Source organism: Coptis chinensis, chromosome 6, assembly GCF_015680905.1.
Source record: "Coptis chinensis isolate HL-2020 chromosome 6, ASM1568090v1, whole genome shotgun sequence".
In the NCBI taxonomy this organism is placed as follows: domain Eukaryota; kingdom Viridiplantae; phylum Streptophyta; class Magnoliopsida; order Ranunculales; family Ranunculaceae; genus Coptis; species Coptis chinensis.
Window position 1 is genome coordinate 96,923,395 of NC_141461.1, and position 17,469 is coordinate 96,940,863.

Sequence of the window (17,469 nt, forward strand, 5' to 3'; positions counted from 1 at the left end):
CTCAAATCACTACCATCATTACCTCTTTGACTACACTCTTTCCATATATACCAACTCAAACAATATAATAGCTGGAACCACCACACATGTGTAGCCTGTGAGGACATGTCGCTCATCTTAGTAGCACACCTATCCATACCACCACACATGTCCTACCAACTACATGCTCATCACACTTATAAAAACCACCCCCAGAATTACGTTGGCTTGATTCCATCACACTTGATTTCAACACACTTGAGTTCTAGTCTCGCTCCAAGGTGCTCAACACGAAAACATCTTCTTACTCATGAAGAGCAGCCGTTACCATTCACTAAAACCATTATTTTTTTTCATCTAAATTAAAGCTAAGTCTTAAACACTTGGTGTAATATCATGTTAATCCTTCGGGATAAAAATAGACATTTACAAAAGATGAATTTTATCCAATTTTCAACAATTTGGTGTTGATGTTTGAGTTGTTGTCTAGATTGAAGATGCTCTAATTGCAACCCATACTAATTAGATAATGGGGACCATCCCTAATTCATTCACATGATAATTAGTTTTACATAATAAAATAGAGGTCTCGCTCTACTTTAGCTTGCGTTTCAATGTGGACCCAACCCAGAAAATAGCCTCTACCCATTCGAAATTAATATTCATTGATTTTTAGGATAAAACAAACAGCATTTGTCATATCTAATGTTGGTATCTGGGATGCAATATATTCAGTGGTGGAGCCAGAAAATTGAGTGAGGGTGAGCCAACCCCGACCCACCCCATTTACATCCCTTGTTCAACACAATCAGACCTAGAGAACCATATATATGACTAAAAAAAAAATGGGAATTCTGATATGATCAATATTACCAGCCCTTTAAAAAATATATATTATTACTTCTCAAGACCAAAGCTTAATTTGTTATACACGGATGCACAAAATTCTAATTTCAAAAGTTAAGTTTCTGATACATCTCATTGCATGTAGTATCTAACATGCTTAACCTGCCTGCACAAGCAACAATAATTAATGAAATTCAGTTCTGTTTCCCTTTAAATGAAAACAACTTAAGTGTTTAAGCTATATAGTAAGTACTTTAGAAGAATCTAAGTATCCAACTGGAAAGAACAAACTGACTGTAAGTTTGGATTAATACAAGCTGAGGTTATATACACCAAACTTGAGATCACCTGAGAATAACAATCATGCATATGGATTTAAAAAAAATTACATATGAAACGCCACAACCAACACATCCAAATAAAATAGATTCTCATTAAAATAGACTTCAAAATCTGAAACCGTTTTCACAACACACAGTATATATGCTAATAGATTGTGGCCCTATTAGTTACTATGCGTTGTAATGGCCCCTTCAATAAGAATATAATTCACTCCAGAAAAATCTTGACTGAGATTAAAGAAAATTGAAAATAAAATTGTGTAAGAATGTTAATTATTTGAGAAAAAAAAAACACCCGAGTAGGCTAGTGGCTTTAGTGGAAAAATCTAGAGTGATCAATGACAAATTGTTATGTGTGATCGGGTAGAAAACTACAAAAAGAGGAAGAGAGAAATATGTATGGGCTTACTATTTATTTGGGTTGAGTATAGTGATTAAGTCTTAAGTGATAACCATAACAATTTTATGGATTATATCTCTACAAAAAATTAGCTTGGGTCCGAATTTAGGGTGACATCCTTATTAGACATCCTATCAAAAAATGCGTTAAACAATGAATTAGTGTATGGTTTTGTAGATATAATATACTCTTCATGATTATATCTCTACAAAAATTAGCTCAATTCGATATTTCTAAATTTCCTTGTCAAACTTAAAATTATTTCTGGCTCGTTAGATAAAATCAAGAAACTTAAACACCTGCAGATTAACAAAGTTCTACATATTGGATTGAAATTTAATTTTTTGTAGATATATAATCCACGAAGAGTAGATTATATATACAAAAAAATCATACACTAATTCACTGTTAAATACATTTTTCGATAGGATGTACAATAAGGATGTCATAGTTATGATGTCACCCTAGCCGGACCTATATATATATATATATATATATAGATATATATATATATATATATTGAGGATACGACAGGGTGTGCCCGGGACCCTGGCTCCGCCAATGATTGTATTCGGGGAATCGTAGGTGATTAGTAAAAATTGGAACTTATATATATATATATAATATGTTGAGGATACGACATGTGTGCCCGGGGACCCTGGCTCCGCCAATGATTGTATTCAGGGAATCGTACGTGATTAGTAAAAATTGGAACTTACAGATATTATGAAAAATGCAACATTGATTATAGGTAGTTGATGCACTAAAATTAAAGAAGAACCAACGCAATTGTCCTTGACACCCAATGCCTAGACCCTTCCTGGTTGTTCCCCTCATGCCACCATGTTATACCAGAAATGTTCTATGATGGTCTTTCCAATAACATCTGCAAATCAGAACTGAAAGTCTGAAAGTGATAAAGAGTACTTTTTTTTTTGATATTGATGATAAAGAGTTTAAAGCAGTAAACAAACACTTGCACTGTAGTAGAATTGTGGATATTATTAGGTCTCAATTTACTCGGGTGCCCGTGCAAACAAATAGGGACATTTTACAGCTACACTTAAAGCACGTTTTTCTTTAAGACCACATATTACACCAAACAAATGTCAAGTCCCACTCAGTCACTCCATTATATGAATGAATAACATAAAGAAATTCACTTTCAATCACATGGTAATGGTGGCCAATAGTACGAAAATGCGGACATACAAAGGAACTCGGCCCACACTGCTGAGTGATGACAGATTTTTAAGCAATTTCATTATCATAGGATGTTGATCTCTGGTTTTTTTTTGTTGCCTAAAATTACTTCTATATCAAACCACAAATCCCTGATCGTTACTATATTGACGTCTCCATCCTTTCCACGCTTATATTAGCTTATAACATTACATTCCATTACTACCAATTCAAGTGTTTTCACAGTATAGAAAGATGAGCACTTCCTCATTGACACCATCTTCAATCTACTCACCTTGTCGAGAAACATCATCAACACTCCAACAAACACTCCAGTTTTTTGTCGAAAGCCGACCTGAACAGTGGGATTACGCCATCTTCTGGCAAAAATCCGAGGATGTTAATGGTGGACTGGTATTGGCTTGGGGTGATGGCCATTTTTGTGGTACCAAAGATACTATCACTAAACAGCCCAACACTCAAGTGAACAACAATACATTTGGAGTTGGGCTGGAGCAAAAGAAAGCACTCAAAGGACTAATAAGTGACTACTTACTGGAGACGACCGATTGGTCTATGGAAGGAGATGTCACTGATATTGAATGGTTTTATACGATGTCATTAACGCGGTCTTTTGCAGTTGGTGACGACATACCAGCCAGTGCTTATGGGAGTGGCAATTATGTATGGCTGACTGGTCTTCAAGAGCTTCAGCAGTACAACAGTGAGAGAACTAAAGAAGCTCAAATGCATGGCATTCAGACATTGGTGTGTATTCCTACTTTGAGTGGGACTATTGAATTAGGTTCGTCGGACTTGCTCAGAGAGAACTGGGAACTAGTGCAACATGCCAAGTCTGTATTTGGTTCGACCAGGCTGGCTTCGTCTCGAAACAAGCTAGCCCAGGTGGTCTAGCTCCATTTGTTGATCGATATCTTGCGTTTGCAGATATTGGCATAACTGCTGAGGTGCACAAAGAAACTGAAACAGAAACGCACAAGGACGGACCACTGGCTTGCGGGCTATCCTCTTCGTTGGACTCTGAGCATTCAGGCTCAGATGGTCCAGTTGTAGAAGCGAGTCAAGCGACTATGGAAAAGAGGAAGCCGAAGAAAAGAGGAAGAAAACCAGGTAACGGGCTGAACATGTCAATGAACCATGTTGAGGCTGAGCGACAACGAAGGCAGAAGCTTAATCATCGGTTTTACGCACTTAGAGCTGTAGTCCCTAATGTGTCGAGGATGGACAAAGCATCTTTGCTAGCAGATGCCGTGTCATACATCAATGAGCTTAAGGCGAAGATTGGTGATTTGGAGACAGAATGTCACAAAGAACGCAAGAGAATAAAGAAGGAAAGAGTAACTCGGGAAGACCAATGTCATCATAGTATCACCACTGATAATCACCACTCAACGTCTAAATCTAATTCTGGGGGGTTTGTCGTGGTGGAAGTAGAGGTGAAGATTCTTGGAGGGGACGCAATGATAAGAGTCCAATGCGAAGATAGGAACCACCCATCAGCAAAAGTGATGAATGCACTTAGAGACCTCGACTTTCAAGTCCATCATGCGAGTTTGTCTAGCGTCAATGAACTGGTGCTGCTGGATGTAGTGGTCAGGCTTCCTGAGGACTTAAGGAGTGAAGAGAGCGTAAAAGCTGCACTCATTAGCAGATTAGAAGAATAATTCTAACTTCTTCGTCGGAGTTTTGCTTGTATTAATTTGTAAAATAAGCAAATATCCTAGTTTTCTCTTATCATATCTAACCGCTATATAGCTCTAATTTACTTCATATTAGCATTGTTGTTTAGAGTTTACGCAGTTATGAAAAAAAACAAGGGTTGTAAATAAGAATATAACCGACTTGGATAGAAAAAAGCAGGTAAATTCGGTATATGAGAAAAAGTATAAGAGAAAGGTAGTGATCAATCTCAAAACAAAATTTAGGTGCTTAGGTTAAAATTTTGACACTATCTATATTATATGATTATTAATTAAGTTCTCCCAGTAATAACCGGGAAAGGGAATGTAAGGGACATCCTATCTCTCAAGCACATGATGTACACACAGTCCACACACAATGATTCCGCCAGCTCGACTCGACTCGAAGAACACAAGCACTCGCTCACTCATTAAAATCGGTTCAACATCAACGACTCGTTACTCGACTTCATCATCACCTGCCACCCTCATCATTGTCATCATTAGTATCAGGTCTTTACCCACTGCAATACTCAAATCATTACAATCATCACATCTTTAACCACACTCTCATCATCATTACATTCTTAACCACACTCTTTTTATGACAGCCTCAAACAACATAATACCTTGAGTTACTACACACGTACAACCTGTGAGGATGTGTCGCCTATCCTAACAGCATACATGTCCATACCACCACATGTGTCATACCAAGTACTTGCTCACAACCTCTATAAAAGTCACCCCTAAAATTCACCTTGGATTCCACCAAAACCAAATACTACTAGTCTCTTGGTGAAACTTGGACCAATAACCAACTATGCATTGTCTCTTTTATCCATAGAATTAAACTTCTCATTTGTTGATATTAGGTGTGCCCACAGGGGATCTTGTAATTTCCACCGTACCCAATTAATTTCAACATGTTTCAACTTTCAACACATGGGTCCACACATGTAAAGTTATGTACCTTTACCAAAACAAAAAAATAAAAATTGTAATGTATGTGCAGCTCTATGTGCAAAGAGATGTAGTGTCATTGCACATATATGGTAATAAATGGCTAGGGCAAAACCCTGAACCTGTCTCAAATGCTTCATACTTCTGGAAAGGAGTACACAAATATTATGATGAGTTCAATAAAGGTTTGATTTGGAGGATTGGACATGGTATTGAGATCTCGGTCTTTAAAGACCCCTGGCTACAGATAAATGGTAAAACCATTGTTCTCAAAGACCACATGGTTATGCCAAAGGGTTTGGAAAACATTAGGGTTGCTGAGTTGATGTTGGATGGCGGTGCTCAATGGGATATACCTAAGCTGAATGATATGTTCCCACCCCAAATAACTCACTTCATTCAAACCTTGACAATTAGGCCTGAGATAGAGAGGGATAAGCTCGTATGGAATCATTCTTCAAACGACCTTTTTTTGTGAGATCTGCATTCAGCTTTTTCTCCGATGAAGATTGGAGTACACATTCATCTTCTTATCAGAAGAAAAATGTAGCTAAGATTTGGAAGCTGAAATTGGCTGGTAAATGACAACACTTTATTTGGAAGATGCATATGCAAGCACTACCTACAGGAGATCGGTTGCTACAAAGAAAGATAGAAAGGGATATGAGTTGCCCCTTCTGTGAATCTTGTATTGAGACACCGGCCAGTACATATCTTCTTGACTTGTGAATGGACAAAGAGTTTGTAGTTCGCTAACCCTATCAACTTGAGAGTTGAAGTGTATTCAGATTAGAGCATAAGACAGTGGCTTGACGAGGTTGTCAATTGGTGTCACAACAAGAATGAGGATATCGCAGCCAAAGGGCTTCTAGCTAGTTTGTATAGTCATGCATCACATTTGGGAAGCAAGGAACTTGTATAAGTTTGAGCATACAAACTTCAACAAAGAGGGCGTCATAAGAGGAGTAGTGGCTATATGGCACAAATGCTTGGAAGCATATAAAATAGACAAAGAAGAAGAGGAGTCCCTTCGTATCTCTAACCTTAACTCTAATCCTTTGAATATGGTTTAATCGCTCCCAGTTGTTAATGAAGATTGCTTTAATATACGATTTGATGCCTCTTTTGACAGGGAAGGGGGGAGAGGAGCAGGTGCAGTGGGAGTGATAGCTTGGAATATGGAAGGAAAGCCATTGTTCTTTGCCTCTTGAACTTTCAAAGTTCGAAGCCCTGAAGAAGCAAAGTTTGTGGCAGTTGAAACTACTATCCACTTGGTTGGAACTCTATCTGCAAGTTGCTTTCTCATAGAAGGAGATAAGCAAATAGTGATTCAAACTCTAGCAAATCTGGCACCTTTTACTTCTTTTGAGAACCTAGAGTTGCAATTAGAGTCCATTGTAACAGCTTCAAAGCTTTCTCTTAATAAGGTTATGTCTCGGAGTATAGTTCATTTGCATTGGATTAGTAGGTCATTTAACGGGGAGGCCCATGAACTTGCTAGGTGGGCTATTAGGAATCAAGACATGGAGTCTCTTCCAAAATGTATTGCAACTTTAGATTGTGATCTCACTCAAGTTTAAATTTTAATGTGATGGGTGATTAGCGGTAAAAAAAATAAATAAATACTTAGAACATTTCACAAGTTACTTTTGATTTAATCATAGAGTGAAAATAGACAACTTCTTCAAAATTTACTATATAAATTGATAAAACAAGAGTAACAAGTACTTAGAACTACATCATATCCAATTAATTATATTATGTAGTCCAATAAACTAATTAACTTATCCAACTAGTAGTTGCCATTCTACACTTTCAATATTGGAAATCTCTATTATTATGTAAATTAATGTAAATTGATTATTGAATAAATTAACAATTGTTTGTTTACGTAAAAAATAATTATTTTATATTCATTAAAAAAAAACATGTCATAGAAAAAAGCTTAAAAAGAAACAAGCAAATCAATGTGTGAACAAACAAACTATTTAAATTGTGTCGCAAACTTATAACTCTAACATTGGCTCACCCTGGAACAAATTCTCATCTCCTAATCGCTCACACAAAAATTTGATACGTAAACATCTTTTTACTCATGAAGACTAGTCATTCTCATCAACCAAAACTATCATCTTTCTTCATTTAAATTAGAGCCAAGTCATAAACACTTTGTGTAATGTCTTGTTAATCTCTCGGATAATAGACATTTACAGGGAACGTGTAACGGGTTGTCGGGTTGTCTATTTCTTTCGCGCCGAAAAAAAATCTAAATCTAAATCTAAAGTAGATCTGTGCAACTTTCAGTCTAAGAAAATGAACTAGCTAGTTATCAAGCGAAGACACCAAAGTACATAACAGAACGGAAATGAAATAATATAAAATTGTGTCCTCAAAGTGTCACTACCGTCTACCGATAATCACCACCGAAGTCCGAAGGTGACAATGTCTAATTTCAATTGTAGGAGTAAGAGGTCGGTGATGGAAATAAAAGTGAAGATTTTTGGACTCGGACACATACACATACACACTACACGTACACATGCAGTTATGAGTGATAAGAGTCCGATGAAAAAACGTGAATCACCATTCACAAACAGCCAACAGGCGAAACAGCAGTGGGATGGACTTCGAGACCTTGCACAGTTGCACCATCATGCAAGTGTACCATATATTCGTCAAGGAAATCATTTCGCATTAATACTTTGACTACTTTCTGAATCTAAATCAAGTTCGTATGAAAAACATTGCCACTTAGGACTGATGTTTGCAAATTTTCATGGCACGTTTTTCTTGGAGCTTTTTGTGAGTGACCGTTCTTTTGGAAACTTTCATGTTGACTTTTATAGAATCTTCCTCACCTGAGCTCATAGCAACACTACTAAAACATGTGATAAGCTTACAAGTGGTTCATGCGAATTCATTTCTTTATAATATATCATTCTTAATCAGTATCTTCTCATTGTGAAAAACATTTAAAAAGTTAGGAACAGAACAAACCCGAAACTATTCCTCGTAATCAAGCTAATAGGGTATTGAATAAAATAAAGTCCACTCATTGGCACGTATCACAAATCACAATTATTGAATTAAGAACATCAGCAATTCAGCATATGGTTGTATACTAGAAACAGAAACGCTGTTTGACTTATAGTAATCGATCAACAAGTCAGTGGGGTCACTGCCGAGAGAAAAGTAGTTTGTTTTTTTGGTAACTGAGAGAAAAGTCGTTGAAGATCATTAGTTTGGCCAATAAAACAAATGCAAATTTCCTAGCAAATTGTGAACTTGAACAGGTGAGCAGGCGGGGACTCAATAAGTTTAACCCCAAAAGCTAGTAAAAACTATGCTTCCACTTGAAAAGTGCAGAGCAGATTGGTATTTGCACTATTTTTTGGTAAGACTCTAGCGGTGAAATCCCAAAGACATGTAGCAAGCAGTTATTCTTTTCCAAGGTCCTAGAGGAAAACAGCATATCCCAGTAGCCAGGGAGGGCAGAGAAGTATCTCATTGATGATTTGCACTAAAGGCTCAAGTATCTTTTGTGAAAAAATTTGCATTACTTGTTCAAGGCTTTAGAAGCGCAATTTAAAAGTTAAAAACTTTGAGAAAAAAAATTACCATTCTCCATCTACCCAAACCCCCAACAACTAGTTAAACTCCCACTTGAAGCAAAAAGAAAGAAAAGGAAAATGATTCTTAGGGCTGACGCCAAGTTATGACCTTTTAGAAGCAATTTCCCAGGCAACATTCTAACAAACTTCCTTTTCCATTCTGGTCTTACCAAATGGCCCTTTAGAGATGAATTTGACGCCATTTGGATAGATTACAACAAGCAAAAAACAGTACAATTAGTTTCCCTTAAAAAAATCCATTATAATTTTTTGAAACTTAATTTAACATATTATGCGGAGTTGTGGCCTGTGGGCATATACAAACAAACTTACAAAGGAATTATAACTCCAGAAGCTCGACATGTTTCCTTTTGTATAAGAGATACAATCCATCCATATAGAACTAATGCCCTAGCAAAGCAAGGACCGAGTAGCTAATGTTCGTTCTTAACTTTAACATCTCCATTTGGTAAACTAGTCTGTGCTTGTGCAAGCCTCTTTGATTCCTGCATGAGATTTCAGAAATTAACCTTTTGTTCTAATTGGTAAGTTACAATAAACTAGAACTAACGAGAATGTCAGCAATAAGCATTTTGTGGATCTAAAAAGTTTACACTGGTTGTAACTGAAATGAGATTTTGTGCATGCAATGTGATGTTTCATATTCAGCAAAATTATTAACAGGTCAACAATTTGTTTTGGTATTAAATGATTTTTACAGTTCTTTAGTTTAAATCTTATAAAGTTACTTGATCTTAATCAGTGAGGTGATAACTCTTAATTCACAAATCACAAGAACAAAATAAACCATGCACAGTAGTGCACAATATGATAGAAAGTAGGGTTCAACTTACAGCAGCAGAAGTTGCACGTATCTCCCTATAAGCTTCTACTTCATTAGGGAATGCTTGATCTAGTTCCTCCAAAAGATACCGGCGCAAACTCTGAAGAATTTAGGTAAAGGAGAAGTGAAAGTGGTTATTAAAACTGGGAGAAATCAGTCTATGGAATCAACTGACAGTCATCATGGACAAGAAATTTAAGTACGAAGCATTCATAACAAATCAACAATTCTTAGTGCTTTTAGAACCACTCCTAACAAACAGTAATTAATTAATTAATTAAACAAACGCATTTCCCAAGTGCTACATAAAGCAGATGAAAAGAATGGATGCTGATGACATCGAATTAGTTTTCACTAAAAAACTGTCTGTTATCCAATGTCACCAAGCATGAGCCACCAAATTCTGAGGCAAGGCCCACAAATGCCCAACTGATTGAGCATGGACTTCTCAACCTACCTGAGTTGCACCCTAGATTTAGTTAACACATGTGCTCTCGCTCTTCCATATCCCTTTTACGTTTTTTTTAGATAAATTGACATAGCCTTTTCAGAACCACTTCCAAAGCAAAGAACAAGGAAACAACAAAAACACTTTGGAAAGCCACAATTCATTGCAAATAAATATAACACAATCAGTTGCATACTATATCAGACCTAAAACTTTTACTTTGTCAACAAATATCTACAAGGATGACAAGGAAAAGCAAATTTGATCATATATATAGGGTATCGAGATGTTTGATTCCTGTTGGAGTTGTTGGATATCTCCCTCTCTCTCTGAGTGAGTGTGTGGGTCAGGGGGAGGGAGGGGGTTGGGGGTTCTATCGTGACTATGTTTCCTTTCCTGCTCTGGTGTTTCATCTAGCCATTACATCACCTTCTCCTACCTTTTGCACTTTTTACTTACTCTAGTAAACAGTGCTTGCCATAAGTTGGCTACACAAACAAACATAGCAAAGACTACAAACTACATGATATTTCATGGAGCCTTAAATGCATGTATGTAATTATCATCACAAATCAATAATGACTTGTGACATACATTGCATGAGTTGGACTTTTGGGAAGATATTTGAGATTTGAGAGAAAGTGTGCCTTGCAGTGAGTTCTCGTTGTTTTACATCTCCTCAGGGTGGGAAAAAAATGCACTATTATAGACTAATCGGTTGAGACTGATAGCAAAAGACCTTGTGTCCATTGGCTATGGATGTGACCTGAATGATAGGCTAGGGTTTCCTCAGATTTGAAAGCAATTAAATCCACTTAAAATGCATGTGGAAGATTGGAGTGTCAACATTCCATCCAAAGTATCTGCCTTTGCTTCTAAGCATTGATAAAATATTACAACATGCAAAATTTCTTTAATGTCTGCCCCTCCTACAAAGTTACGGGCTAATCTATCTCCCATGTTCACAGCAATTACTAGCGTTGCTTGGAGCGAATTCAGATTTCAAACAGAACTTTTATCCTCCTTTTCGTGGGACCTATCCCCTGATAGAAAAACTCTGGGGTGGCATTCCGGATGCAATTTTGTGGGAAATTAGCTAGATATAAAGAGACATTTCTCTGGTCATTCGTGCAATTCACAACTAAATGTCATAGACAGTAACAGAACCCGATTTTGTGATCTGAGTAGTGAAGAAAGATTGAGAGAGTGGGAATGACCCAAATTCTAGCGGATGAGGAACTCTACATTTAGTAGCTATATGCAGTGTCATCTGGATTTTCCTTTTCTTGTCTCCTTTCCTTGCCTTTGTTTTTGGCAACAGGCTCTCCCTTTATACTATCATATTCACTTTTTCATCAACAATATTGGCTTAGTTTAGAAAGAGAGGCTGAGAGGGTCCTAATTACAACGGCACAAGGAAAATATTCAGAAGCATAACGGCAGCAAAGTTGCTACTCTGAGAATGACTTGTACAGTGTCATGCAGGGACACGAACATTTGCTACAGAGAATCAATAGTGTATCTAAACAGATAGAAAGCAAAAGTGACAAGCAAGTAGGGTTTAAATGGATATGTTAGATGTCACCTCTATCATCTAAAACCACAAATATAGTAAGGAAACAATTGTACGCCAAAATATTTAGTTCCCATTGACATCATTAAATATCAAGTACAAACATTTTAGATTTGATAATACCTCCTACGATATTGGTAAAACCTCCTACTTCTCATATATCCCCAACTCTTCTGCTAAAAGCACATCTGGAGGGTCAAGGTTCCCTCAAATGTTTCTCCTCCTCCTCTGCTCCCCACAATGGATAATCTACTTCAGCATGAATAATAATCAGTAATCCCTATGTCAGGTGCACATCCTTTGAACTTCTTCACATAAGAAAATTCACTAGTAGGGAAGAGAAACATTTTTGTGTTAAACTGTTGATTCAAACAGTTTACAATATAAACGTCATAGATAGTAACAGGAATTTGAACTTTACGGTCTAATGGGTTGGGTTTGAGCCAATTTCATCCAGATGAGGATACTCTACATTTGTCATTGAATTGTATCATTTTCTTCTCTTTTTCTTGATATTAGACCAGTTGCACTTTCCACCACTAAGAGGAAGGTCCATCAGCTCACATCTATTCACAAAATCCTCAAAACTTATCATCTTATTACTAATACATTTCCCACCTTTTCTATCATGAGAAAATCTTAGAACATTGAAAATCCCACCTATGCACTAAGGCAAACCACTGGCAAAAGCAAAAATATCATCAAGTTACCATTAAGAGGAAGGTCCATCAGCTCACATCTATTCACACAATCCTCAAAACTTCTCCTCTTATTAATACGTCTCCCACCTTTTCTATCATGAGAAAATTTCAGAACATTGAAATCCCCTCCTATGCACCAAGGCAAACCACTGACAAAAGCAAAAATACCATCAAATTGTTCACCCCCAAAGCGTGCTATCTAAATTTCTACCATAAGGAGGACGATAAACACCGGTAAAACCCTTCCAAAGTCTCACCATTTAAAACACACAAAATAGTTACAGAGAAAGAGCCAACTTCAGACTCAAACATTGGCACCTTGTCCTTGTCCGGAAGGACACAAATCCCCCTTAAAGTACCTATGGAAGGAAGGAAAACCCAATCCACATTAGGAATCCCTCAAATATCATTATCCAAGTGAGAATAGATGGATTCCAATTTAGTTTCTTGAATGATGACCACACTAACCCGAAAACAACGAATACAATCCTTGATAGAAGGATGTTTAGATTTCGTACCAAGACACAATCCTTGATAGAAGGAAGTTTAGGACTCTCTCTCTTTTCTAGAATCATTGCGCTTGTGCAGCAAGTAATCTCCCACACTCTCTCTCCTCACAACCTCTCTATAAATAATCCTTCACACTCTTAAGGCAAAACCCTCTTCTGTTTCCAGTACACGCCTCGTTTTCCTACTTTCCTTCTTCCCACAAACCCTCACTTTCTCTCATGGAATAGGGTTTGTTATAAAAGGACAAAAGAAGTTGGGTTTTGAGAGGTTGGCTTGTTGTGTTGTTAACAATGATGCTAGTAAACCCGTTTAATCTTTTGGGGGATGATGATCAAGATGATATAGCACCATTGATGAAGATACATGAAGAGAGAGCGAAAAAAGAAAGCTGAGGAAGAAAACGCGGCAAGAAAAGCTGCAAAAGATACTGCTTTAAAGGAGAAAGAAGCGAAAAGAGTCCTTAATGAAACTAATGAGATTAAAGCTTATTGCGGTGTTCCTAAGACTGATGCACTCCGTGGAAAGCAAAGTTGGTTTCGTCGTATTATGGTAAAAATGAACATGGTTACAAAACTCGCAAATACAAGTGGCATCAATTATCAACTGAGCAGTGGTATTTTGAGGGTAGCAGAGTTGCAAAAATGGTTAATGGCTTGTATGTGTTTTCAAGGACATGAACATTGGTTTTAACCTGTGAAAAGGTTATAAAGGATCAATAGGGCATGTAGAAAGAAAGCACTAGAGCTGATCGTTATAACATGATGCCAATCACAAGTGGGAGTTGACATGGATAACTCAAATGTCAACTCCATCAACAAAACCGACGAATTGACTATACAAACAGTTATATGCCAAAATAATATTTTCCACTAACATCATTACATAGCAATTACAGACAATCAATACGAGAACAATGAAATGAACGAAGTGTAATACAATGTAACAAAACTACCTTGAACGCGTCGGTTTTGCCTTTAGTAATCTGATTCTTGGCAATGCAACTATTGATAACATCTCTATTAAACTCATCTGGATTCTTCCCATCATCAATCAAACTATACATGAAAACAAATCACAAAATAAACAAACACCCAAACAGCAAAAACCACAAAAAAAAAATGCTTCTAAGAAATAAAACTCACTTAACAATCTCCATAGGAACTTGAATATTACAATTCTCCGATAACCTCTGCATCGTATCGAGTTCCGTAACAAGAGCATTTCTGCCAAAAAAACAATAAAGTTTCAAACTTGACTAGTTAGAAATAAAATTAAACAAAATTGACAATACAGACTTACGTTAAATTGAATTTTAAGTTACGTTTACATACACACGTTGGAGAAGAGGGAGTTGAGAAGCAACGTTGAAAGAAGAAACAGTGAGGTGAAGTTGGTGAAGAAGGCCAAGGGTTTTGTCAATGGAATTAATAACGTTGTTAAGATTCTGCTTTGATTCATCTTGTTGTTGGTCATTGGATTGTTGTGTGATTCCGCCATTTGCGTTTGCTGTTGTTGCTGATGATGATGATGAGTTTTGAGGTACATCCATTTTTTTTTTTGGGAATTGTTAAATTTGAGTTAGCTTGTGTTTTATACAACAAAATGCCGTGAAATATCGTGATAAGTTTGATATATATGAGTTTGATAACAAGAGGAATGCTAGCGAGCTACTCTTTTCGGAGGTTGCACCGTATGCCATGAATACAAACATAAATATTTCCTAATAGCCAACTTAAATTTGCTAATCACACCACTTTCTAATTAACTAGAATAACTGCAATGCATTGGGGCGTAGGAAGAGAGAGAGAGAGTTGGGTTTGGTTGAAAAGAGTTATGAGCGCAAGAGAGTCATGGGAGAGGGAACAAGTGAAGAGGGGTGTAGGGAAGAGGTCGGCTGGGGAGAGAAAGAGAGTGAAGTTGTGAAGAAAGAAGGGGGCACAGACAGACATAAGACAAACAATATTTTGCCTAACTTTCCAAACCCAACTCAAAAACGTTTGCTAGTGCTCAATTGATTAACCTACAATACTAATTGAACCAAATCTCAAATTAGTAATTATAACAACTGGAACTTACACGATTGAATTAAGAAAAGAATTTGTTCAACTAGGTTATAATAGTTGTGGATTCAAAGAGAAGCAGCGCTAAGCAACGAAATGGGGCTAAAACTCTTGCACAACAATTAGTTACAATGGACAATAGTATTTGTTGTTCAGTACGTACTGATGAAGTTCTGGTTTCTATTTTTTTTTGGTTCGGGGCACGGTTTGATATTCTTGTCCAAACTTATACCAAACCACCATACATAATATGCTCTGTTTGGTTCAGTGTACCGACTTGCAAATGACAAATAGTTGCAAATGGCATGTGATTGTATTGCATCTGATTGCATTGCATCCAATTTACTTGTGTTTGGTAAACCCAAGACAAAAAGATGTAAAATTGGTTATATTATCCCACTACTTTTTTTCACATCTTATAAAATTAGTTATATTATCCCACTACTTTTTTTCACATCTTAAATAAGAGAAAGCACCTCTATTGTGTTTGCATCTATTTACACAACTTTTTTGGCTGCAAGTGGATGTCATGGAAACTACTTATATAGTGCATATAATTGCAACTTGGTGCATCAACCGCCTATTTGCATTTTGCTACCAAACATTGTTTTGTGGGTGGTTACATGGAATTAGGTGCAATTGCATGTAAATACATCGAACCAAACAGAGCAAATAGTAAAATGTCTAATTCTTCACCTTGAAAGGCGCGTAGGAAAATAATTTCTTTTCCTTCACCAAATTTTTCATCAGTATGACTTCAGTATGTTGCTCGGGAATTTTAGCAGTCTCATAAGTTAACACCACCTTTATGTATCTATGAACCAGTGATTGCAACTACTAGAACGCAGTACCTAAAATTTAACTTTGATTAGGGTAAAAAGAAATGTATTATTGAAATTATTGAAATACACAACACAAATGAAAGACCAACACCTTGTGACAGTGCTTCTATACACTTATACAGTCAATTTCATTAATTAATGATGCATTTCTAGGTTTTCCAAGGGCTGTGAAATATGTTCTCATCATTGGAATCGACATACCAACCCTCGTATGCATCATTCTGATAGCATGCTACATTTGCGAAAGGTTCAAGAAGTCTTATGGTCATGGTAACAACCACCGCAACCACAATTCACATTTTGACACATCATTTTTTTTTTCTAAGTAAGCAAATATTGTATTGATGAGAGTAAAAACAGAAAAGAGGAGAAGGTACATGTGTATCCTATAGTCCATCAGAATAAGAGCTTTGCTAGGATTTTTAGTCAAATCTAAAGTAAACTTGTTGTGGAACCTCCCATGTGGTAATCCATGGTGGTTTTACATCAAAACTAGTTGTTCCTTTGTCTGTAAGTCTGGCTGCATATTTGGCCACTTTATCTGGGGAGAGAGTTGCATTCCCTCCATGTAGGCGTTATCTTGCAGTACTCTAGCTTTTCCTTACATTTATCCCATCTTTGCTTCATCCCCCATGGAAGTTGTGAACTCCCAAAAGCATGGACTGCAGCCACCGAGTCCGATTCAACCCATAACTTCTTCCAATTCCTTTGAACCGCATATTCTACACCTTCAAGTATAGCCAAGCATTCAGCTATATAATTTGTGGCAAAGTCTATGTGTCTGCATACCACAGCAACAAAAAGACACCTACTATCCCTAAACACAACTCCATAGCCTGAGGGGCCTGGGTTTCCTTGAGAAGCACCATCCACATTCATTTTAATAACATCCCCATCCGGGGGATACCATTTACAGTCCTTGAATATTGGTGCCCTTCCAAGCTTATCCGGTAACCCCCATTTCTTAAGAATTTGAGAATCATGAGCTCCTCTATTCATGTAACCAATAGTCATCCAAAAAGAATTCTGAATATGACTTCTCATCTGACATTTGCATTGGGTTAGAGTGATCTTCTTGCCCTCAAAAAGCCATTTATTTCTCTGCTTCCAATTAATCACCATACCAACTAATACTGCTGCCTCCCATAGTTGCTTGATAAGAGGATTATGCCCTCTATTCACTCTAAGAGCATCTGGCATGTTGTTGAAAGATGTATTAAAACCAAACCGTCCATTCCCACAAGAGTTTAGAGCCCTTGCATTCCCACAATATATGTTGTAATGTCTCGGATACCTCACAACCCCTATAACACCTTGAAGCCATTCTAAACCCTCTCTTTTGCAGCCCTTCATCAGTAGCGGCACAATTTCTCACCAGTTTCCAGCCAGTACCCGCTATCTTTGGATGAATCCATTTGCACCACACTTTCTTGCTCCACCATGTAGTTGCATTTTTCCTTCTAATGGTC

At 37.1% G+C, this 17,469-nt stretch overlaps 3 protein-coding genes across 3 annotated transcripts; 1 reads left to right on the forward strand and 2 right to left on the reverse strand.

Moving 5' to 3' along the window:
* The first annotated feature begins 2,553 nt into the window (after positions 1 to 2,553).
* On the forward strand, positions 2,554 to 4,539 carry LOC147495852 (transcription factor bHLH14-like). The gene is given in 2 exon segments (XM_086564578.1): positions 2,554 to 3,618; positions 3,621 to 4,539. Coding segments are annotated over 2 exon segments (1,428 nt in total). The 5' UTR covers positions 2,554 to 3,003; the 3' UTR covers positions 4,434 to 4,539.
* A 4,724-nt stretch (positions 4,540 to 9,263) lies between these two features.
* Positions 9,264 to 14,670, reverse strand: LOC147495853 (mediator of RNA polymerase II transcription subunit 10b-like). The gene is made up of 5 exons (XM_086564579.1): positions 14,430 to 14,670; positions 14,241 to 14,321; positions 14,051 to 14,153; positions 9,877 to 9,966; positions 9,264 to 9,528 (listed from the first exon to the last, which is right to left on the reverse strand). The coding sequence occupies exons 1-5, from the start codon at positions 14,645 to 14,647 to the stop codon at positions 9,457 to 9,459; spliced, it is 564 nt and encodes a 187-aa protein (XP_086420705.1). The 5' UTR covers positions 14,648 to 14,670; the 3' UTR covers positions 9,264 to 9,456.
* Positions 14,671 to 16,537: 1,867 nt separating this feature from the next.
* Positions 16,538 to 17,200, reverse strand: LOC147495854 (uncharacterized). The gene has a single exon (XM_086568482.1). The coding sequence runs from the start codon at positions 17,198 to 17,200 to the stop codon at positions 16,538 to 16,540; it is 663 nt and encodes a 220-aa protein (XP_086424608.1).
* Between the last annotated feature and the right edge of the window lie 269 nt (positions 17,201 to 17,469).